Source organism: Chenopodium album, chromosome 25 (assembly GCF_948465745.1).
Source record: "Chenopodium album chromosome 25, dcCheAlbu1.1, whole genome shotgun sequence".
NCBI classification, from domain to species: Eukaryota; Viridiplantae; Streptophyta; class Magnoliopsida; order Caryophyllales; family Amaranthaceae; genus Chenopodium; species Chenopodium album.
The window spans coordinates 9,825,944-9,850,269 of record NC_137858.1 but is presented as its reverse complement, the minus strand read 5'-3'; the positions used below and the strand labels follow the sequence as shown (position 1 = coordinate 9,850,269).

General features: G+C 33.4%; 1 protein-coding gene across 1 annotated transcript; it reads left to right on the top strand.

The window, feature by feature from the left end:
- Window positions 1–904: 904 nt before the first annotated feature.
- LOC145614175 (isoamylase 3, chloroplastic-like) lies at window positions 905–18,654 on the top strand. Its single transcript, XM_081669184.1, has 24 exons — window positions 905–1,158; window positions 2,466–2,514; window positions 2,611–2,679; window positions 3,370–3,533; window positions 3,896–3,989; window positions 4,919–5,152; window positions 6,129–6,233; window positions 6,377–6,481; window positions 6,808–6,942; window positions 7,413–7,499; window positions 8,327–8,378; window positions 9,124–9,187; window positions 9,318–9,417; window positions 11,176–11,276; window positions 11,474–11,525; window positions 11,656–11,718; window positions 12,295–12,384; window positions 12,465–12,537; window positions 14,440–14,519; window positions 15,682–15,786; window positions 15,865–15,963; window positions 16,548–16,609; window positions 17,432–17,540; window positions 18,146–18,654. Exons 1-24 carry the CDS (start codon window positions 1,001–1,003, stop codon window positions 18,254–18,256), a joined length of 2,361 nt encoding a protein of 786 aa, XP_081525310.1. The 5' UTR covers window positions 905–1,000; the 3' UTR covers window positions 18,257–18,654.
- The last annotated feature ends 5,672 nt before the right edge of the window (window positions 18,655–24,326 follow it).

Sequence of the window (24,326 nt, the reverse complement as noted above, 5' to 3'; positions counted from 1 at the left end):
TTGCCTTTGTAATAGATGATCATGTGATCAATTCATGAATATTATACTTCGCTAAATTGCTGAAATAGAAAATACATATATCTTCAGTCACCATTGCAATTTTTCCATGGAATTTGATCTAGATTACAGATCCTGTCAGATTAGTGCATAGTTCATGTTAGTTTAGATTAAAAAAAAAAACATGAACTGTGGACTAAGAATTCACACCTTTTTTGTAATCGTTGTTTCAGTTTAGCAATCATATTTTACTATTGACATCATGATTTATTTAGGCTGAAGCTGATAATCCCTAGTATACTTAGAAATGAGTACAGTCAAAGGTTTCAGAGTTTGTTGTCAATATGGAAATGCATAGATCACCTGTGTGATCCCTGAATCTCTAACGCTTGATGCAAACCAACCTTCCCTATATGCACAACAAACATAAAATACAAGGAAAACAACACGCAATGACATCAGTCTTTACCAATACGCCAATACATATTCATCATTATTGCACACCTGAATAGCGAGTTGCCTCATTAGAACTTATTGTGCCATAATATCAAAGAAACTATCAAAACATAAACACGTACATGGAGAGAATACTGATCATATTTTCTATTAAATGTCCAACTCTCACCTCACACCAAAATTTGTATTTAGATATTTTGCGACCATCAACATGGGTAGTATGTACACTCGGATGTTAAGTTAGAAATTATTACTCCATAACAAATCTAACAATATTTCACTTTTAAATCTTCGATCACGACACACGAGGAAGAACAGAAAACAAAAAGGTGGGAGGTGCAAACCGTTCACGTGGCAAGCGGGGAAAGACGGGACATTTTGCCATCTTCTATTTCAGTCTAGAACTCCGAAAAACGTTAATTACCCGCCATGCAATTACTCAATCAAATAACAAAAAAATAAACCCCACATAACACTCTCCAATAATAATGAAATAAATATCTATCGCATTTTAGCAGTATTATCATAATTACTTTTTCCAAAATTCATGGATACTACCATTATTCTTCAATCTCATCATCTTCCCACCTTCAATTACAGAATGTTGCATTCGATTAATCTTCCTTCATCCTCCTCTGTTTCTCAATTTAATCGCAATTCTCTCTCCTCTGCTTCATCGTTCCCTTCATCTGCTGCTTTTGTTGGGTAATAAATTTTATTATTGTATTGTTTTATCTAATTTTTATGATTTCTGTGATTTTTATTTGATTTTCTTTGTTTGTTTTTGATGTTAGATTTATTTTGGGTTAATTTTGTACTTAGTGAAGTGTTTTGTTGATTAAATTTCTGTATTGCTTGGTTTGATTATTCGGGTGTTGATTTGTTTTGCAATGTAATTAAGGTTGGAAATTTTGGAGGTGGATGAAGAGTGATGATTAGGGTTTATGATGATTTAAGTGGGTTGTTTTGATGCAGTTGCATTTTGCTGGTAAATGGGTGGGTTTGTAAAATTAGAAGGGCTGTTGTAATTTTGACATGGGGTGTATTACATTTGGAAATTTAATTGCTTGTGTGGTATCCTTATATTATGAACTGTTTTGTAGCTAGTAATAATGATGGTAATGACATTGAAATTTTAAGTGTAATGTTGTAAAAAATGTATGTTGGTAATGTAAAATTTTATCGCATTAATGTCCATGGTAATGCAACTCCGTCCTCAAATGTGTTTTTATTCCAAGATTTTGATTAATATGGTAATTGGTGGTAATGGAAATGTAAGGGGGGAAAAAAAAAAAACTTTGGGGTTAACTAATAAAATTCATTGTCGTTATTATCGATTATTACCACCTACGGATCTACCAAACAGGCCTTTGAGGTGTTGAGCATCTATGAATATTGTAGTCGTCTTAGTTGTTCAAATTTTTTGAATTTTAGTGACAGCATGTAGTCTAATTTTGTTACATGCTAAAATATTGGAGAAGTCAATAGCATTTTGGTATAAGCACAAATTTGGAGATTAATGTTCTCTTCAAGGTGCTAGGAAGCAATAAAAGATGGTGATGGCCGGTTTTTTAAAAGAAATTTTTCTCTGAATTTTTCTGTTGAAGTTAAAGTTCTTACGCATTTGTACATCAGTTAGGCTGTCAGTGAAAAAATTTGCAGTGATCTTAAGGTATACAAATTAGTTGTTGTTACATTTCCAAATTCCAACCTTTCAAATCGTCAAGGACAATGATTGGTATTTTGGAGAATTCAGGGATGCTTCTTTATGTGTACTACTATTCTTCTACATCTTCACAAGTGTTTGATTTTTACCTTTTTACTTGTGAGTAAAGAGTTTGATTATACAAAAGCAAGGATGCTGGCTTTTGTCGGGTTAAAACTTGTATATGATATGTCAATCTCATCTGCTGAATGTCACTTAATCTGGAGTATCGTTGTTAAGATTATGTATTTTACAATGATTTGAATAAATGATGAACTATGTAAAAATCATTGTGTATTACGAACAGATCTCAATCAAGTACAGGATCAGGTAACCTACAGCAGCAAATGACAAGGGTAGGTTTTTTTTTGTCATATGTAAGGAATGCGCAAGTTCATTTCCTCCTTCAGCATACCTTATATGTCCGGTTTTACTTTTTTGGCATAGGTTAGATAAGGAGGTGCACAACTCAGGTTTCTATGAGCGCCACTAATCATGGTACCAAAGAGTGTGTGCTTGAGGTATATCTTATTTCATCAAACATATGCTTCATTTAAGGTTATAGATTTTTAAGGAAGAGGTACTCTCTTTTTTCCTTTTATGAAAGTTTATTTATTTAATTATTTTTTTTTTTTTGGGTATCTCCACTCTGTCAATAAACTGAAGAGTGTTTTTGTCCCATTTATCAAGTTATAGTTTTAAATTTTAGCAGGCAACCATTTTCAGTAGTTTTACCTAAGTTGTTTATGGAACTCAAAATAATTTGGCAACTTTTTTGGTTGTTCCTTTGGTCCTCGCAATGGGTCTCCTTCACAATAGGTTGTTCTGTATGTCTTGCTAAGTCTAGTGCTGGATAACTTAGAGGAATCATCTTGCTTATTACCAAGAACTCTATATCTGTATAATTAGATTGGTTCATATCATAATAAATACATGTATTTAAGGAGTATGCAAAAGGGTGGTCGTCTTTTATTGTGACTTTGTGAGTAAGGCTCATGTCAATATGTCATAGTAAACACGTCACACATATATTTATGGAGTGATAAGAATATCAGCAGTCTATATCATGGAATTTTCTGTCTTTTAATGTGTTCTCCGTTTTTTTTCGATGTTGAAGAAATCTTTTTGTTGCTTTATTCATGAAATTCATCTAAAGTAGTTCTGTACTGATGTCTTAATGTTTTGTCATGCCTAATATTTTTCTGTTGAAGGAAGAAGCCTTGAGCATGATGGATACAAGCAAATCGTTCAAAATCCTGCCAGGCCAGGCATTTCCTTTGGGAGCTTCAGAAGTGGAGAATGGAATAAATTTTGCAATTTTCTCACAACATGCAAGCTCAGTAACTCTTTGCTTATTGCTTCCTCCCACCGGCTGGTGATTATGCATCTCTTTTAGTGTTATTGTTATATTGATTATGTGTGCCTTACATAACTTGTATAGCTTGGTTTTTGACTGTCCTCCTTGATTGTGTTAAAATCTGCAAACCAAAGGATTGAGGTACTGTGATCTAAATTGGAGCTTTTCTTTCCTTTTTTGTCCTTCTTATGAGGATGTGAAGGAAAAAAACCTTTCTTAGCTTGCCACTTTTATATTCGTACTACATAGCATTAAATTATTGTATATTTTTGGTTGTTTCTTTTTTTTTTTGGTAGGAAGACCCCCGTGTCCATTTGATCTCTCTTTAATTATGTCTAGTGAATATGAGATAGTTACTGAACATGATAATCTTTTCTTAGGGAGGATTTTGATACAGGAAATGAAGAGATGGTGGAATTAAGGCTGAATCGGAGTTTGAACAAGACTGGTGATATATGGCATATTTTTATCGAGGTAATCTCTAATTGTCTCCATTTTTCTTTTGGGACTCTCTGTCTTTGCCTATGGTTGAAAACTCTTTTCCTACTTATGGGTCTATTCCAACTATATAGAGAGGGGAGAGGATCTATGCTACATTTTGATATGGAAAGTTGGAAACACATGGTGATGACAAAAGGGTCGGGGGAGGGGGGTTGATTTATAGTGTATTTTGTTATGTCTATTTAGACTTAGGAAGACCCTCAGCATATTGCTTTACAAGCCATGTCACTAGGCTTTCATCCTTCTTTGATTACTGCATCTGCTACAGATGGAAATCTTGTGATAGGGATGATCCTGTATGGATAAGCGGATACAGTTTGACTTGTTGGGACCTCTGGACCTTTATAAAGAAAAATAACAGGGTTTGGTTAAGCTTGTTTTAGTCTAACAGGTGGTTTCATTTGCTGAGTTAGAAGGACTAAGATCCTCTTGTAACATGTATAATCATGTTATGTATAGGCTTGTTACTCTTTCTAACAAGGATAACAAGGATTCACTTAGTTGATCTATTACTTATCAAGAAGCATATTTAGTTTGTCAACATCTCAAGCTTCTCTCTATTATTGATACAGATGTAAAAGCTCATCATGAAAATCTCAAAATTCTCAATCATGTAAGTTAATGCAAGAAATTGCAGATGAACATTATTGGTTTTGACCCGTGGTTTAAGAGGGAAAAATTAGACTTACGGTATGAGAAGGCAAACCTTTGATGAGTGGAATTCCTTTTACTCTAGTTTGAACTTCATCTTGCACTTGCATAATGATCATTGTGTCCACATCAGGATGTGACTTTTTATAACCTTAATTGAATTAAAAATTTAGTGCTTTCATTTGTCTCTCTTTTATTTTTTGTTTTAAATATAATTTTTTAGTTCCTTCTGAATTCCTTTTATGTCATAGGATCTTCCGCGGAGTGGTGTTCTCTATGGCTACCGCATTGACGGTCCTCAAGATACGCGACAAGGGCATCGTTTTGACAGTAGCATTGTTTTGATTGATCCCTATGCAAAATTTGTTGAAGGTCGCCGGCTTTTTGGAGATCAAAACTATAAGCTTTCTAAATTCTTGGGGACATACGATTTTGAGGGGCCATCCTTTGACTGGGAAGATGATGTGCATCCAAACATACCAGAGGTATAGGCATAATTTTCATCTTTGTATTTATTTATTTATTTTATTTGGAGGGTTGAGGTTAGGAATGTGGGATCTTCCCTCTAGGAATCATGGTAAGAGTGATTTTCTTACTATGGTTGGTTTAGGGAAACTATTGAATGGAGACATGCTACAAGGCTTAGTTCCCTTTTTTTTAGAACATGAGAAACTTAGGCTATGTAGTTAATTCTCGATTTGGTTACATAACTTGTTTGTAGCTTGGGTGATGCATTGGGTTGGTACTTTGTATACGTGTTTATTTAGATGAGCAACTTCGACTTTTTAGAATTGTTTTGATGATTATCTTCGAGATGTCTCAAAAAAAAGGCTGTCTTATTTATTGATGCATCTTTTTGAGTAATTATGATCTATATTGTTTATGGTTGTTTGTATTAAGAAAACCATGCCCGAAGTTTTGTAAGTTACTCCTTATGATCCAAAGATGTCAACAACTGTTGACTATTATAAAGGGAAAAAAAAAAGTTATCATATCATTCATATGTCATCATATGCAAAAGGACATGATTTTTCAAATCCATAAGATTTAATTGTTTAAGTTATGGTGTTACAAAATTTACAATAGAAAGCATAATAAATAAATAGCTAAAATAGTAAGACTTATAAATTAATACCTGTTGGTCTTAAGTTCAATAAGCAGTCTTTTTTTTTTTTTTTTTTTTGTTGTCCTAGGTAACACATGTTACTTGCTAAATAGGTGATGTGGCATGTTTTTAGTGCTTAAATGGGCAACATGTGGCACAAATACAATTTTAAGATTACTTTGTAATACTCTGTGCATTATTATAGATGATTGACATATCTCTTCAATGATCTAAACTTAGTTGTACTAGCTCCAACATTTTTTGTTATGTAAAAGCTATATTTCTGTTTTTACAAAAACCTGAAATTTATTGATTGTGCTTACATGTATGATTTAATTCTTGCATTTTTGTTGCAGAATGATCTTGTCATATATGAAATGAATGTTCGTGCATATACTGCTGATGAGTCTAGTGGGGTTGATGCAGATATACGGGGAAGCTATCTTGGTGTTATTGAGAAGGTAATGGTCTCAGATATCTTTAAGAAATCTTGTATAACATACATCATACTTGATTTTCCTGTCATTCAGATTTTAGAAAAGCTTGATGTTACCTTTTTTTTTTTTTTTTTTTTTTTTTTTTTTTTTTTTTTTTTTAAATAAAGATTCCTCATCTTTTGGAGCTTGGAATCAATGCGGTGGAATTGCTTCCAGTCTTTGAGTTCGATGAGATGGAGTTCCAAAGGCGCTCCAACCCCAGAGATCACATGGTGTGTTGGCAACTCTCTTTTATGTAGGCCTTCCAAAAGTTTTATGCATTTATTTTGATGTTATGTCCCTTCTTTAAAGAATACTGGATAAATTCACAATCATTTTTGGTGTTGACCAGAATGTAGAAGCATTTATTGCTGTTTTTTGTGTTTGTTGCAAAATCTTTTTCTTCTGATTTATATGTTTTTGCTTGCTTGGCAGCTGAGATTGTAGGCAAAATGCTTTTCATGTGTAGGTTATCTGCATGTTTAATTTATTAGTTGTTGCTAATGATATTTTTATTGACACTAATGGCTGAAAATTTTTTGGCGCTGGAAAATGGAAGATTAATACCTGGGGCTATTCAACTATCAATTTTTTTGCCCCTATGAGTCGCTATGCAAGTTGTGGTGGAGGACCTATTAATGCTTCTCTGGAGTTCAAGGAAATGGTTAAAGCGTTGCATAATGCTGGAATAGAGGTCTGATGTCAATACTGATATACTTCGTTTAAAATTGATAATGTTTACTTCTCTGATAGATTACATCAATGTGATTGGTTTGGATTTTATAATGCACTCCCTGTCTCCACTTTGCTTTGTTTGTGGCCTTTGACTATGTTTACTCATATGCTCAGATTAATACTATTTAACATCTCTTCATCTCTTATATATATATACTATAACATAATTATATTAGAAAAAGACACAATCTGGTGTAATTTTGGAAAAAAAAAAATTGATTGTAGGCTTATTGGGAAATTTGAAGTAGTAGATCATTGACCTTTTCGGGTTTCGAAACAACAAACATTTTTGGGGTATTTCATGTATATTGGATGCATTGAAGAAGTAAATGAACAATTATTCTTTTTTATTTATGAGAGGTTTTTTTTTTTTATAAGATATTGTTACTATTTGTCTAAAATAACATGGATAATATATATTTTTCCCAGGTCATCTTGGATGTTGTGTATAATCATACAAATGAGGGTGATGATAAATTCCCTTACACTACTTCTTTCCGTGGCATAGATAATAAGGTTAGTGATATAGACTCCTATCATCCTATGCTTGTCTTTGATGTTTTACCTAGGGCACACAGAGGTTTTTATTTGTTTATGTATGTATGTATGTTATATTAAAATTTATTTCATTTGACCTTTTGCTGTTCATTGTTAACTAAATAGTACAAATTTAAAACTTTTACCAAACAATTCTACATGACTTAACTTTAAAAACTGTAAGATGTGCTGTGAGGAGGCTTATTTTAAAATGCATCCCCCAATTGCACATAAGTAAAAGCAATGAGGTATTATTCCAAGGTGCAACCTTTTCTCCATCCTTCTCTCTCCTCCCTATATCTCTTATTGCTTCTCCTTGAAAGTTAGAAGAGAAATTAAAAAAAAGAAAAGAAAAAAAACAATTTTTGCTAATTTGGGATGGATTTTCTTGTAACATTTATATAATTTTGCCTTGAGATAACATGAAAATCCAGATTTATATAAGTGTCGAAGCTAAAATAGATAAATCAGGCATTCCTCTATTTTTTTTTATCCGTGTCATGTCAAAATAACATTGCAGTTGGTAGAAGTTGAAATTTAGGTAATTAGTAGTAAGGATAAGAGTCTTTGAAAATAAAAATAGAAATTTGTTTGATAAAAGAATTTTAGTGATTAAGGACATTGTGGTAGTCTTTTCAAACAAAATATTGAAGTTCATGTGAAAGACTATGCCGAAGTAGTAAATTGTGGGAGTATATGTAATTCGTTGGATCAAAACCTTCTTTGTTATTTTTGGTTTAAACATATATTTTCGAATCATTTTTGGAACCTTTATATTTTCTCGTTGGTCTATTCCGGGTCTTCAGGTATATTACATGCTGGATGAGGATAGCAAATTTATGAATTATTCAGGATGTGGTAAGTATTTCAGCACTTTTTTTCATTTAGTTTCTATGTAAAATGCTTTTGAGAATAATGTGTAAATTCTCTGTTTAACATGACTAGATCACAAAGCTACACTATGAATGGTGTATTACGATAAAACTTTAAAAATTCGCATTTCTCACCCTAGAGTAATGCTGTCTTATTGCTTTATTTGTTCTTCGGTAATTTGATCTCACGGCTGCTCTAAGGGCATTGCTTTGACTTCATTACAGAAAACTGAAGTGTTTAGAGCTGTTTTAAATTAATCCTCACCTTGGTGGTTTTGTTTTCCAAATTTAGATTCAGGTTTCTCATTGTTCTGTTCTCTTAGTTTCATGTGTTACACATCCTTCTCTAAGCAATCTTTTTGATTGAATTTAGTTGCTTTAAGAAATTACCCTCCCGCTGAAAAGGTTGATGGGAAAAATACTATGGGGTGAATGGTGCATGTTTAATATGCTGACAATTATTAATATCTAATGAGTACAGTGTTGATGCTAATGTATAATTATGTGGGCCTGCTGCTATTTGTCTTCTGCTGTCTTCATTGGGTTGAGAGTCATTTTTTTTTTTTACTTAGTTTATTACTATATGTGGTTTAAGGTAGTGGCTACTTGGCATCTGACAATGCTTGTTATAAGAAAGGAGATCTCTCAGATGCATATTTTTAAACATGTGCAATGGATGTTTTTGTTCTAGTGATCTTAAAGCAATGCTTTTGCTTCTTTCTTGGCTGCAGGAAACACAATAAACTGTAATCATCCTGTGGTCATGGAACTCATTCTTGACAGCTTGAGGCACTGGTATGTCATACGTGTTTTAGTGTTTAGTTTTATATGATTACTGAACTCTTGCTTGTTTGTGAATATAAATCCTTTTACTTCTACATCTTTAATAACAACTCTTATGCCTTTTTCTCTAAACCAATTGAAGGGTCAAGGAATACCATGTGGATGGCTTCCGGTTTGACCTTGCTAGTGTGCTTTGTCGAGGAACTGATGGTTTGCCTCTTGGTGCACCTCCTCTTGTGAGGGTAAGTTGTTTGATGCTTGAATTATCACAAGTTTGAACACTTTTGTATGCTTATGGTAAAAATCTAAAAAGGTTTTGCTGTTAGAATGTTATAGGCATCTAGTTGACTTTCCATGTGGCATTCATTTCCTCTAGGTTTAAAGTATTGCCTGGAATCTATGGAAACTATAACAATCTGATTTCTCTTGCTAACCAGATGTTGGTGTGGTGACAAAAGCACCTCCTATCTCTAACCCCCACCTTCCCACCCAACCATGATACTCACAATTCTTTATAGAATTTATCATTCCTATTCCAAAAATAGGTTTTAGTTCTTTCCTTCAATCCAAAAATCAAGTTACGTAGTATGCCCTCCGTTTTCATCTGTTTTTCTAAATTCTACATTTTTACTTTATTCCTTATATGACAATATTTTATTCATTTTTTTATTGACTACAACCCCACCATGCAGGGCTCAATTATTTTATATAAATCTCTTACTTTGTGTCTCTCTCCTCTTAAAAGCAAAAGAAGTCATATGTGTTGTCTTCTTTTAATCTTTTACTTGATTCTTGTAGCTACAGTGAGTAGAACTTAGAAAAACGGAGGTAGTATTTTACAATAACAATACAACTTCTATTATCAGTATAACAATATAGGTTATATTGTAATATCAATACAAGTATTACTACCACTTTTTTAATTTTTTTTATGGCTAACGCAATAACTGAATCCTTGATTCCTTGATGTGTGCAATGGCTAAGACTTTGTTCTCTTTACCTTAATCAAATAATATTCAATGAAAATAATTAAACTTCAGTAAAAATAATTTCATTTCAGTAAAAAAAAGTTATTTCCAAAAAAAAAAAAAAAAAAAAAGGTTTAGTTCAACAAAAAAAAGTTAAATTCAGCAAATCTAGATTCAAGCTAGTAAATACTACGTAATAAGTTTTTATTAGTGAAAATCAATAACTAAAGAAATATTATAATAGCAAATCGGTAAATAAAAAGGTTATAATTAGTAATAATATTTTAAGTTAGCAATAATTTCATTAAAGCAAAGATTATTTAATTTCAGTAAAACTAATTCAAGTATAGCAAAAATTATTTCAGTTCAGCAAAAGTCAAATGAAGAGAACATATGAGTATATGACATATATTTTGAATCTCAGGGAGTGAATTATATATAAATCTTATGGCGAATGAGCTTTTATAGCACCTTGTTGCATACTAATATTTGTCTGTCTGATCCATAATCTGATGTTTTGGAATTCCATGAGGGGCAAGATTAAAGAAAGATAAGTTCAGCTGTCTCTTTGTTAAAACGTTAAATGTCATAGGGAATGTTATAACTGATTTTCTGCTTTGCTGTTGTTACATAACAGAGAGTTTTGTACTGTACTTCTGCCGATTTCCTTTTGTAATTGACATATGGTACAGTCCTGAACTAATGGTATATCTTCAGTCTATGGCTAGTGTTAGACCAATACGCTTGGATTTGCCTGCCTAAAACTTGCAATAGCCAGATTTTGTCACTGCTTATGGTTCATGCTGAATGGGGATACCGGGTAGATGTTAAGAGCTTGCAGATATTTATGGCATCTTTAATTTATGCTTTATGTAATTTGGATTAAACTTGACTTGATTATTGTATTGATGAAATTCTTATGCTTTTTTTTAGTTCTTCTGGTTTTATATTTAAGGCATATAGCCTATTATATATGAGTTTGCTCATCTTATGTGCCTTTTGCAATTCGTGATACTCCATTCTTTGTGCCAGGCCATTGCAAAAGACGCTGTCCTTTCGAAGTGTAAGATAATTGCAGAACCATGGGACTGTGGAGGTCTTTATCTAGTTGGACAGTTTCCTAACTGGGACAGGTAATCTTTTTTTTTTTCTTTTTTTTTTTTCCTTTTGGGTGGTGGGAAAGGTTTTTTTCAGCATGTCCTAATATATTATACTAGATCCATGTGACTGCTGGCATCAAGTTTTATGTGTATGGTAGGTATAAAATTGTTTTATAAATTTAATGTTCACTGCTTGCTCCTAATTGCTACTCTTGGAATCTCATACATAGGTGGGCAGAATGGAATGGCAAGTATCGTGATGATATGAGAAGATTTATGAAGGTAGAGCTTTTCTATCACAAGAGTTTCCTAATAAAAGTTCATGTTCTTTCCAAGGAATGCTGCTAAATACTACTCTTATATGTTTTTTTTATGGTATTGCATCTGTTCACTGTTTGAATGTATAATGCAGGGTGACTGTGGCTTGAAAGGAAGTTTTGCAACTCGTGTATCAGGATCTGCAGACCTATACAGAGTAAGAGCTATTTAGCACATCCTGCTCATAACTAAAGTAGTGGTGTTTTAACTTTAAAGCATAAAAATTTCATCAATATGTGAATTGTGAAGTATTGAACAACCAATACATGAGTCACTATATCCATATCATTAAGTTTTTTTTTAAAAAAAAAATTCATTTTTTTGAGAATAAACTTATAATTATATATTAGAATGCAATCCCAAGTCAGTCCTTACTGCCACATAGTGCCTTCCCTTATCCTATGAGTATAATTTTATGTCATCCACATATATCTAAAAATTTACAAACATACTATCAGTCTATCACTTCAAGGCTCAAACATGTGATCTCTATATTGAATATTTAGTACTTAACTAATGCGCTATGTAGTCTTACATATTCTCCTATAAATATAAAATATAATAAGGGCAATATATGAAAGAAAACTAGTAAAAATATTGTTCATCATTTTCACACATAAGGTCACAACTGTTGTTTATGTACCTACCCGGAGCATTGTCCAGAGCCAAAAACTAGTTGTCAGTCATTTGGTATGTAGTATCTTATGATGTTAATTGCTGCCTTCTTATTTAGGTTAACAAGCGGAAGCCATACCACAGCATAAACTTTATTATTGCTCATGATGGATTTACTTTATATGATCTCGTCTCATACAATTTTAAGGTAATATCTGATTACTTATCACAAACATTTGTTGGGTAATGGTTTCACTGGATTTGACATATGATTGAATTGTATTGTAGCACAATGAGTCAAATGGAGAAGAAGGCAATGATGGATGCAACGATAACTACAGTTGGAACTGTGGTTTTGAAGGTGGGATTTCATTTTGTCTGTGCTCAGTTATTATCGTATCTCTATGGTTCCATCTGTCTTGCAGCAAAGTCTTTTTTTGTTGTAAGAGCCAACTACCCAGTATAAGAAGTGATTTGTAGCCTGAATAATTTAGTCCTTTCTAACAAGGCCATATGTGTAGATTTGCTCTTTCACGCTGCTGGCTGTTACGTATGGAAATGGATTAAATCAATATGTATGCTGTCTTTTGTTATGTTTGCACTTTTTTAAAAAAAGTAAATGTTTTACGCTAAGTTGTCTTGCTCTATGAGTTTATGTACTAACAGAACTTGAGCTGGTTTTGGTGTGTGGCAGAAGTTCACCTCGCCCAAAAACTAAAATGCTAGCCATGTGTGTGATCTGGGGTTAATGCCATAGAAGTTTAACTTTCAAGAGGCAGGACTTCTTGACTCCCACTGTTTCTAACGGTACCAGTGAGAAATAAAGACAAAAATTTAGGAATGTAACTCCAGCTGTTTGGACCCAATACAAAATCTTAACAATCCAATGTCAGGGCATCATGGGGCTTGGATGGTCAGAATTGGGCTGAATCATTGCAACAAGTTTAGAATGAATGTGGCGGATTTATTCAAAACCCAAAAATCTCCTACAATATGGATACTAGTGAAAAATCTCATAATTACTTTTTAAGGATAAGGAGTGGACCACACTGTACCAGCAAATGCTTGAGGAATTTTCTTGGCTGTTTTAAACATTTGATCTAATTCCAACTTTTGGGTGCTGGTTATTTTCCTGGTGCACCCTCTAATGCTCTAAAACACTGATGGTTACACATTCTTACTCAGGAAGCTGACCTGGATACAAAAGTTGAAGGCTATATCTCTTAGTTGTGATATGTCAACTAAGTGGCTCCATGGCATGGATGAGGGGCTTTCAAACTCACTATCACTGATCTGGACCTAACACTGTTTCATGGTCTGGAAAACAAGTCGTTCCCTGTTGTGAAGTGCCCCATTGCTAAGGTCTATAAATCTTCAGCAAGGGTACATGACAGTATACTTAGTATTTAGGTTTCGGGATCCACCATTGTTATGTTTAGTGGGATTTAGAAAGCCTAAACTTAAGGGTGATATACTCATTGGACCACAATATTTGTTATTGGCTAGGATTTTTCTTGTTTGATTGACATTTCAAACCCAAGAGAGGTAATATTTATGCCAGAGAAAGTGTCAATTTTTATAAGGTTGTGAAGCATCCCAGTCCAAAATTGATCCTTCTTGGCCTAGAATTGAGGATAGATGCTGTCAGAGTAACATGAGTGTTATTTAACTTTTGTAAATATCTATTTCATTGTTAAATACTAACTCTACATCATAGCAGAGGCCCACAATTGACTTTGCATGATCATGGAAATATTCTTCCTAAAAAATGAGTGAGGATAAAAACTCTGGTCTCATCTTAGTGGGATAAAAATTTATGACAAGTTTAGGTCAGGATCTCTTATGTTTAGTTTCAACCCTTAAGGGGGTGGAATGTGGAATTCTTGTGTTCTCTAGCTTTTAGCCCTTCCGATTCCTTTTTGATCCTGCGTAAAGGGAAGTCAAGGATGTTATAATAAATTCTCGTGAATGTTTGCATGGACAAGCATGAGCGTAAACTCTGTCATTGATAGACAATAAATTTATTCCTCTTATATTTTCTCCTCCTTGAAAAACAAGAATATGAAGAAGGAATTGGTTGTACTAATCATATGAAACAATAGATGTGGAAAATTCTGTCTTTGAAGGATATTAGTTGACAGCAATTCTAGGAAATCAGCTATATTATCTGAAAGCATTAATGTAGAAGAATGCTCTAAGATTGTCTTTGTAAGATGCAAATGCTGGAAAAAGGCTATAATTTGCTTTATTTTTTCTGGTGTAGGAGAAACAACGGATGCTGATATAATTGCTCTACGTTCACGGCAGATGAAAAACTTTCATTTGGCCCTGATGATATCTCAGGTATATATGCCCAGTGGTCTTTGTTTCAGCTTGATTGTGTTTACTGTCTCTGCATTAGTACCTTTTTCCTTTTTCTTTTTCTTTTTTTTTTCTTTTTTTTTTTTTTTTTTGGGCTTCTGTTGTTGCTACGCCATATTTCTTTCTGAAATTGCTCAATTGCTAGAATGCCAGCAGTGTCTGTTATTGCGTTCCTGATTGTCAACTCCTCTTTGTTCGGAGTAATTTCTTGGTTTTTCTGGAATCAATTGCAAGCCATTTTTTGTTCAATGTTTTAAAAGTATGTCTTGGAAAGAATATGTATGGTTCAAATTTGGTTTTGCTAAAATGCTTGTGTTCTGTAAACATTTTTATTGTAATAAAATGGTGGTTGTTCAATACACCAGTTTTACTTCAGTCATTTTGGTGGGGGAAAAAAACAGGAAAAGGTTTTATCAAATTATTAACTTTTCTAATTCTAACATAAATCTCATCTTGGCTGTTGAGATGCTTACTTGCTGGATGACTAATTATTAATGACTGATTCTGTTTTTTTCCATGTTGAATTGTATCTTGTAGTTGTAGCACAATTGCCTAATTGAAATCAGTTTATAATGATAACATTGGTCAATGCACTTGCAAATTTAGAACATCTTGTGATGAAAAGTTGCTATAAAAAATTCAGTTCTTATGGAATAACATATCAAGATTAAAAAGTATGGAAGTGAAACTAAGTTTATGGTATATTTACTGTCTACTTAAAAAATAGAGAAGTAATGAGTTAGCAATTATTTGTCTTGCCAGTCATTATATGAAATTTATGCTTTCCATGTATGATGGTAACTGGTAAGAATCTCTCAATTGCATTGATTGTTTTTGTCCCCCTCCCCCCTTAACGCTCCCTCTTAACGCTCCAAATTGATATGAAGATTCCCACTGCTCCCTCTCCCCTTCCTTTTTTTTTTCCTCCTATCTTCTTTTTCAAATCTTACTTCAGGAGACATGGGAACATGGCTCTACACCTACAAAGGTGTAATTTATTTTTCCCCTGTGTTTATTTGTTATCCCACATTCCCACTTATTTTAATTTCAGGCTTTATTGATAGTTTCACCCAAAATTATGCAACCCAAATCTATTTACTGACGCGTGTGTTAGTCCTGATTCTCTTTATTTGCACACATTCAGGGTACTCCCATGATGCTAATGGGTGATGAATATGGGCATACCCGTTTTGGAAATAACAACAGTTACGGCCATGATAATGCCCTTAACAACTTCCAGTGGACAAAGGTGTGAAGCCATCGCTTATTCAAGTTAATTTGTATTTAATGGGTTTACTGACATGATACCCTTGTCTACAATGAAAAGTTGGATGCAAAGAAAGAAGACCACTTCAGGTTTTTCTCTGAAGCTGTGAAATTTCGTAAAACACATGACATATTCAGACGTGAGAATTTTCTTGAGAAGGTAAACAACTTCATCATTTCAATATAGTATCTACTGTACAATTTTTTGCAACTAGGCATGATTTCTTGCACCAAAATAGCCTTTGTTTGCAATTATAATGTAAATTATGTTTTCTCTGTTCTTGCTCATGGAAATGCCTCTACATATGGTTTCCAGGCTTGTCCCCTTTGAGTGCAGTTTTGCAAGAAGAGCTTGGTTAGATCCATAAGACCATGAGTCATCATTATGTTGTCCTCTTGTCATAACCCATAAGTTGATCTTAACCAAACCTGTCCTCCAAGGGAATTTATGGGATCTTAAGAACTAAACGAAAGATCTTGTAAGAAAAATCTTGACAGAAATTCTTTACCCGAGTTTCTTGTCATTTTAATCATGGAAACTATAGCTGCCATTTCTTGACCTGACACGAACTTATTAAACAAAGTTTTATATCCCATAAAAGCTACTCAAGCTCGGATGCTTTTAGATAAGTCGAGGACACCCTAGGCGTTCTTTAGCTGCACTATTATCTTTATAAATAAATCTTATTTTGGAGGATATCAGTCATTTTCCCGACTTACAAGTTCTTAATTAATAATTTACAGAAGGATGTGACGTGGCATGAGGACAATTGGAGCAATAGCGAGAGTAAATTCCTGGCTTTCACGTAAGTTGTGCCAACCTTTTTTTGAAATCAGACCGTATTAATAATTCAGCAGCATGCTGCCTTTTTCCTGCATATTGTTTATTGGACGTCTACTGACCAGATACTGCCACATATTACTTGATCATCTTTTTGCTCATGTACTTCTATATGAATTTTTGTTTTTTGTTATTTAGACTTATGTTGCCCAGAAGGCTGAAGGAACATGTAAAGTTAGTATGCATATCCTGTCTACCATTGATGTTTAATCTGGGAATGACATATCTAAATATCTTTTGCCAAGTTATACAGTAACCACATAGTGTTTCAGATGATTCTGCAGTAGGTAGTATGTAACTATTTAAGACATTGTGATTGAATTCATCCATCCTTTTTAATTGAATGCTTTAAAGAAGCTAGAAAGCTAGGCCAAGCCATATGTGAATGTTCATTTTGCTCATCTGCATGAGAATGGCATGCATTTTAGGTATGATGATGTGCATATGTCGTTCTGTGCATCACCACGATGTCTTTCAAAATCTGAATTTGAACTGTCATCTTGGATTTGCAAATATGAATCTCTGTTCTTGCTGTTATGTTAAAATTCATATGTTTAACTATTTTTGTATCTTGATACTGTAATAGTGTAATTTACCGAGTCTTGCACTACATAATCTTCATCTTGTCCTGCTGTGGTCCCTGGCCTTTTCCTGTCTTTCTGTACATGCATTCCACACTTACATGTATTTGAAGTTTACGCAGCAAATGAAGTATTCATAATTTTAAGGTATACTTAAGATTTTTTTTATGTTGCTGGCTGCCCCTAAATCAGTATAATTTCTGCAGATTACATGGTGAAAAGCGAGAAGACGTTTACTTGGCATTCAATGCTCATGACTTCTTTGTTCAAGTTCCAATACCTTCACCGCCACAAAATAAACGTTGGTTCAGAGTGGTGAGGATTCTCTTTTATTCTTTTTCCTTGTTGGGGATTGTTGTAACACTAAATTTAATGATGGGTTCTTAACTTCTTATCATGCTGATCTGGATTTTTTTTTTTTTTTTTAATTGTACTGAACCACATAACGTTTCCAGTTTTGTCTGCTAACTCAGTCAATTTAAAAGTTCACCTCACTGTTCAAGTTTCAGCATGATTTTTTTTTGTGGCATGTTTTGGACTTCTACTGCCTGTTTGGTGGAAAATAATTAGTGGTGGCAAAAGCAGTAAACTGTATGAGTTTTGGCAAGGAAAGTCATATACCAATGTCCATGACTCCATGGTAATACAATTATGCTCCCCAACCCAATAAGTGTTTTTTGTTGTAAAACTCCACTACTCGTTACAAGAGGTTATATGAAGTATAATTTTATGAATAATGTCACATACTCAGGGCCTAAAGGTGGAGAAGCATAGCATTATCATGGACATTGTGATGCAAATTTCTTTATAAAATTACTTGTATATCTGTTTCTTTTGCTGCCTTTTTGATGAATACCAAAAGGGCCAAAAATTTCTGTATCAAGGCCGGAAATGATGTGCTCATATATGATTTATTTCAGGTGGATACAAATCTTAAATCTCCAGACGATTTTGTAGCTGAGGGTGTCCCAGGCATTCAAAGCACATACAACGTAGCTCCCTATTCATCAATTTTACTTGAAGCAAAGTAATGGAAGTCCTTAAGATGTGCAAGCCTTAACTTGCATAATTCTCATCAATTATGGAGAAAATCTGGTCTAATTTGACTGGAATTTATACTCTATCTTCACTCCAAGCCTGTCAGCTGCAAGCAAAACAGACAACAGTCCGGTTGCTTGAGATCAGATGAGCCAGTCAGCTGTAGCAAGCCAGTGGACAAGCCAAGCTTAAATAAACTAGGAACTACATAATCTCTTACACTTGTCGTGTCACTCCGTTATGTACAATTTTGTATAATCACGTAGTGTTAACTTCTTTTCGCTACTGACTGTAATAAGAAAAAACTATTTACCTACTGTAAAGTGTAAACACATGGTTGCGGTCTTACGGAGTACTTAAAATGGGAAATAAAATGAGACGTTGTTTTGTATCTCTAGGTTTGCATGACTAACTCTGGAAGGTTCTTTTGTGGGAAAGACAGGGAATGTCACAATCGTGGTCCAAATGAATATGTGAACATAAGGCATCTTTTGGGTCGGTGACAGGTAACCTGTTATTACACCAAGATTTTGAAATCCCTTCTAAGATGGGGAATATAACCATATAAGTGAGGTCAACAGCAATTTTCAACTTCTTTTTTTAATTCTGAAATTATATTTCTGTTATACTATATGGTTTGGAATAAGCTAATTTATTGTATAGAATAATTTGGGGTAAAAAAAAAAAAAAAAGGAAATGTTGTTGGTGACTGATGAGAGGTTGAGACTGGATAACTTTGGCTTTTGAGGAGAACCACAATTTTATTTTCTTTTCATGGGAAAAGTTCAATTGTGAATCAAATTACTACTGATTTAGCAACTTGCATATTTACCTTTAATGGTGTATTGAAATGCTTACACATGTTTTGTTTGGCTATTAGTTATTGATTGTTGGTTAGTTCATTAACTTGTTTGTATTTGTTGTTTGAGTTGGATGTTTGTAATGATTAGTTGTTTGTATTGAATTTGGTGTAAACAGCGATGCAACATGCAAGAGCGAGATTTTGATCCCATATTTTGAGTAACACACCTTAAAGCTTTAACTAACTAATCTAATTATCATTTTTTTTTTTTTTGAAGACAATCAAATTATCATTCAAATAATTGTTTATTGAGGTTGTGTGCTTATTAACAATTAACCAAACACATCATTGGGGTGTTTGTTATCATAATAAACCAAAAGCCAATTAAAAAGCAACAAATTTCAATTAGAATACACGAGTAATATTTGTGGACTGATTTTGATTTCAAACATCACCTGTATACATGTAAAATAATTAGTTATTTTATTGATATACAAGTAAAAAAATTAACAATAAAATTATGAACATTAATGCATTGATACTTGGTAAATTCATATGAAAAAAATAAAATAAAATTGGGAGGTAGTTGATATGGACCAATCAGAAATTCTGAATAGGTACATGAACTCTGTGCCAAACTCTGATGTTGACCAAAGTTGTCTGATGATTAAAAATCCTGGATCTCTGGATCTCAGCAACCTAAATAAATGGGTCTTATTGTGTTGTACTATAAAGATATGAGGATGTCCGTATATTATGTAACTGCTTCATTTGATCTGTAACAATATAATTGCTTCTACTGTAATTATTTGTGATAATTCACTTCTAATTACAGTAGTGTAGTAACTACTCACATGTAACTAAGTTATCCACGTAAGTAGCAAAACCTTAGTATTAAGAAAAGTGGGACTTAACAAGTCACGTGTTTTTGTTTCCTTAACATTCTCCTAATTCTTCTTTGCCTTCGACAGCTGGTCATTGTCCCACTTCCATCACTATTTTCCTGCCTAGTGCTCCACAAATTTTATGGATTTCTTTTATTTTCTTCTTCTTCAATTCATCCAAATTATGGAATAGATTTTTCTAAAAAAATTACGCATCTTAAAACACATTTTTAACCGAGTAGAGTTTATAAAACAAAATGATATTATAAAAGTATGTGTAAGGACAAATCTAATACGACTCCTATGAGTATATTTTTCTTATTTTTTATGTCGTAATATATTATTAAAAAGGAGTGTATAATTAGTGTTAAAAGTCTACTATAAATAAGAAAAAGATATACTCGTAATTGGCAGTGAGTATTAATCAAGTGAAACCCTATAAAGATATATAACTGGCAGTGAGTCTTAATCAAGTGAAACCCTATTTATTGTTTCATGTTACATAGTACAGAGTACTATTTGTTGATTTAGGGCTTGTTCACATTTACTTAATTTCAGTTCAGTTCAGCTCCGATCAGTTCAGCTCCAATCAGTTCAGTTCAGTTCAGCTCTTAATTTCCCTCTCACATAAAATATTCATTTAAGCTCAATTCAGTTCAGTTCAGTTCAGTTCAGCTCCAATCAGTTCAGTTCAGTTCAGCTCCACTCAGTTCAGTTCAGTTCAGTTCAGCTTAGTTCAGTAAATGTGAAACAGGCCCTTATTCGAGTTCTACTTATTTAATTTAGACGACGCTATTATAATGATGTTAAACAATAATCATCATATGACATGGAGAGTTTTGTCTAGGTCTTGCATAAACTTAAGAATTAGAGAAATATAGAAACAAAGTTGATTGAGAAAGCAAACATAATAAATGAAAAAAAGGAAAAAAGAAAAAGAAAGAAGCAAGTCTTGTTGAAGGACTAAAAAGGAGTAGTAAGGACTTTGACAGCCCATGATTGCGAAGTGAGAAAAGACTAAGTCTTAACATAAATCAAATTATATTACGCGTATAACTTGATTATCAAACAGTCAATATTACTTATATTTGGATTAAATTCAAACTTAATAATTGCATTTTATCTTGTTCACCTAACTGTTTAATTAGTTCTATGTTGCCATTTACGACCAAACATTTACACGCGTTACAAGTTAATCTAGATCCTCTAATTTGTTAATGTATTTTTACACAATAATCTTGTTAAGATAGAACACCATGTAGGAAATGTGACACTCTAACCGACTCTTCAACTAGCCACATTTGTTTTGAGTTCCTTAACATCACGTTTGATAAGCGGTCATAAATTGTTTGAAAAATAATTAATTTGTCTGCATTTTTGCAATGAAACCTTATTGTTATTACCATGTCAATAAAACTCTCAAAAGATCTTGCATGGACCTGGTCCACAATAAAATTATTGTGGACCTTATAGTCTCACGTGCAAGCAACAATACAGGCAGCCCGTTTTATTCTTCTCAGTCCATATACAAAACAGCCCACCTTGTTCCTACCCAATAATAAACCTCTATACGAAAACCATAGCAACGCTAAAGCTGCAAAATTCATCAATGGAAGAATCGATCTCTACGAATTGCTGAATTCATCAATGGAACAACAATATTATGTTGCTATCAATCTCAACAAATCAATTCAATATATTTCAGATTATTCGCAAATTACAATTGAAGATCTCAAAACAACGGACCCGAACAGCATGAGGTTGATGATTTTGAAGAAGACGAACCAGAGGATTGGATAACGATAATCTTCAATTGAGTGCTATTTCTACTGTAACTGATGGTGATCGAATGCTATTTGATTGCGTTTGGGTGATTTGATTAGATTTAGGATGACGATATTCAACATATTGTTTTGTGGTTTTGATTTGATTTAATTTTTTATTTATTCTGAAAAAGATGATAGACATATTGTGTAATTGATCTAATTTGGCTTCATTTTTTTTTTTTCTTCAAATTCTGTTTTTTTTGCTCGAAATTAGGGCTCACAAACCTTAATTTATTTTGGTTTGGTATACGCATCCTTGGGTGTGTGTGTGTGTGTTTGTGTGTGTGTGTTGCCTCGAGTGGGTGCTGCTGTTTGGTTTGGTGCGTTCTGTTTTTTAGCGTTCTGTTTTGGTTTAGTTTGCGTGTGTGCTGCGTGCTTTGGTGGGTTTGTTGCTTAGTGTTGCTGCGTGCTTTGGTGCGTGTGTGGGTTCTGTTGCGTGGTATTGTGTGTTTGCAGCACTGCGTGGTGTATTTTTGGTGTGTGTGTGGCTGCGTGTTTTGTTGCGTGGTGTTGTGTGTTTGCATCACTACGTGGTGTAGTTTTGGTGCGGTGTGGTGCTGAGGAGTGCTGTGCTGTGTTGGTGTGTTGTGCTGTGCTCGCTGTGGTTCTGTGCGCATGTGTTGGTGTGTTGCTAGGTGCTGTGTGCTGTTGTGCACATTCTTGGCAGCATATTGTGTTGGTGTTGTGGTATTTTCTTGTGGTGTGGTGCGTGTGTTGTGTGTGTCACACCTCTCTTGTTTGATTGTTTTGCTCGTAGCTGGGTGCAACGGAGTATTATAAATCTAATAAAAGTCACTATGGTTATTTTGACATTAACGTTGCTATCCTAAGGGTCACTATGCATACGGCATACCTAATTAATTGTGTTTCGTATATGATGAGTTTGAAAATTGAAAGGATTGTTATTGTGAAAGAATCAATAATGTAACAAACGTGAGTGATGTTCTTCTGAGAAAGTGTTGTCATGGTTCTCAATTTTGTTGTGACTTGTGAGTTGTGACCCTTATTTAAATATATATTGACCTCTTATATGTATATAGTGACCTCTTATATATATATAGTGATCCTTATATTTAAATATAGTTATGGTTATACATAGTGACATTTATTTAAACATAGTAACCCTTATTTAAACATATAGTGACCCTTATTTAAAATATTATCAAGTCATATTTATACATGTATACAGTGAGTCAGTGACTCTTATTTAAAATGTTATCAACCCATATTTATACATGCCTATAGTGAGTCAGTGACTCTTATTTAAATATAGTCATAGACTCATAGTTATACATAATGACCTTTATTTGAATATAGTGACCTCATTTTAATATATAGTGACCTTTATTTAAATATAGTCATATATAATTATCGTATTTTTACAACATATTATTGAAATTATCTTTACATAGCCTATGTAGGATTCGAACCTACATCATTGTGCATCTGCACACTGCTCTACCAATTGAGCTAATAGGCTTTACTATTAAAAAACAATTTTCACTATTTTCCAACGAGATATAACATGATTACACAAATAGCTAATAGGCCTAACACCATGTCATAATTGTCACTTATCATATCTAAATAGCTTAAAACCAACTTGTAGCTATTTTGATTTCGTAAATAATCCAAAATACATCATTAATTTCTTTTTCCCTATTTTTTATGCTTCATCAACACAATATGGAGTAACACATTATACAAAGAAGTACATGTTCATTTACAACTTTTAAAACTCTTCATCAAAGTCATAATAAGCAACAGAGCACTTCCTTGGTAAGCAACAGAGCAGCACCAACAAACAAGTCAGCTTGCCCAATCTTATCATACATGCACCATAACCCCTTTTAACAACACCACACTCACATCCCTCCATTCAACCAAACAGCAGTAGCAAAATTCTTAATCTCCACCTCGTCAACAACAAAAATTAATCATAATAATTGACCATATTATTATCTACTTCAACTAATAATTGAGCAAAATTCTTAACCTGCCCTTCTAAATCATAGTTACCCTATTATCTCCTTCAACTAATAATTGACCAAATTTCAAAAAATTGAAAAAAAAACATACAGTGACCCTTCGTATTATCATCCAAATCCTCACTTTCAACAATAATTACGCGAAATCAAAAACCCTAATTAAATAGCTAATGTATAAACATAAAACAATGAGATTCAATTTAAGTATAAATCAACATAAATTGATCAAATTGAAACCCTAATCGTTAATACTACATAAAATTCAAGCGAAAATCCCAAAAGAGCTTCAATTCAAGAAGAACAACAACATAATAAGCTTAAAAAGTTCAATAATCAACTCAAAAATAAGAAATTTACCGCAGTTATGTCCATTGTCGGAATTTGCCGAAGAAACGAAGGCCGTCTTCCTCTAAAATGTTCCATTGCCTCTAGTTATCACCATTGAAGAAGAGGCTAAGAGGTCTTGAAATGTAGAGAGAGAATAACTCATATGGGCGAGCTTCGAAGAGAGAGAAAATGGACCTTTGAAGAGAGAAGATGGAGCTTGAAATTTGGAAGTTCAT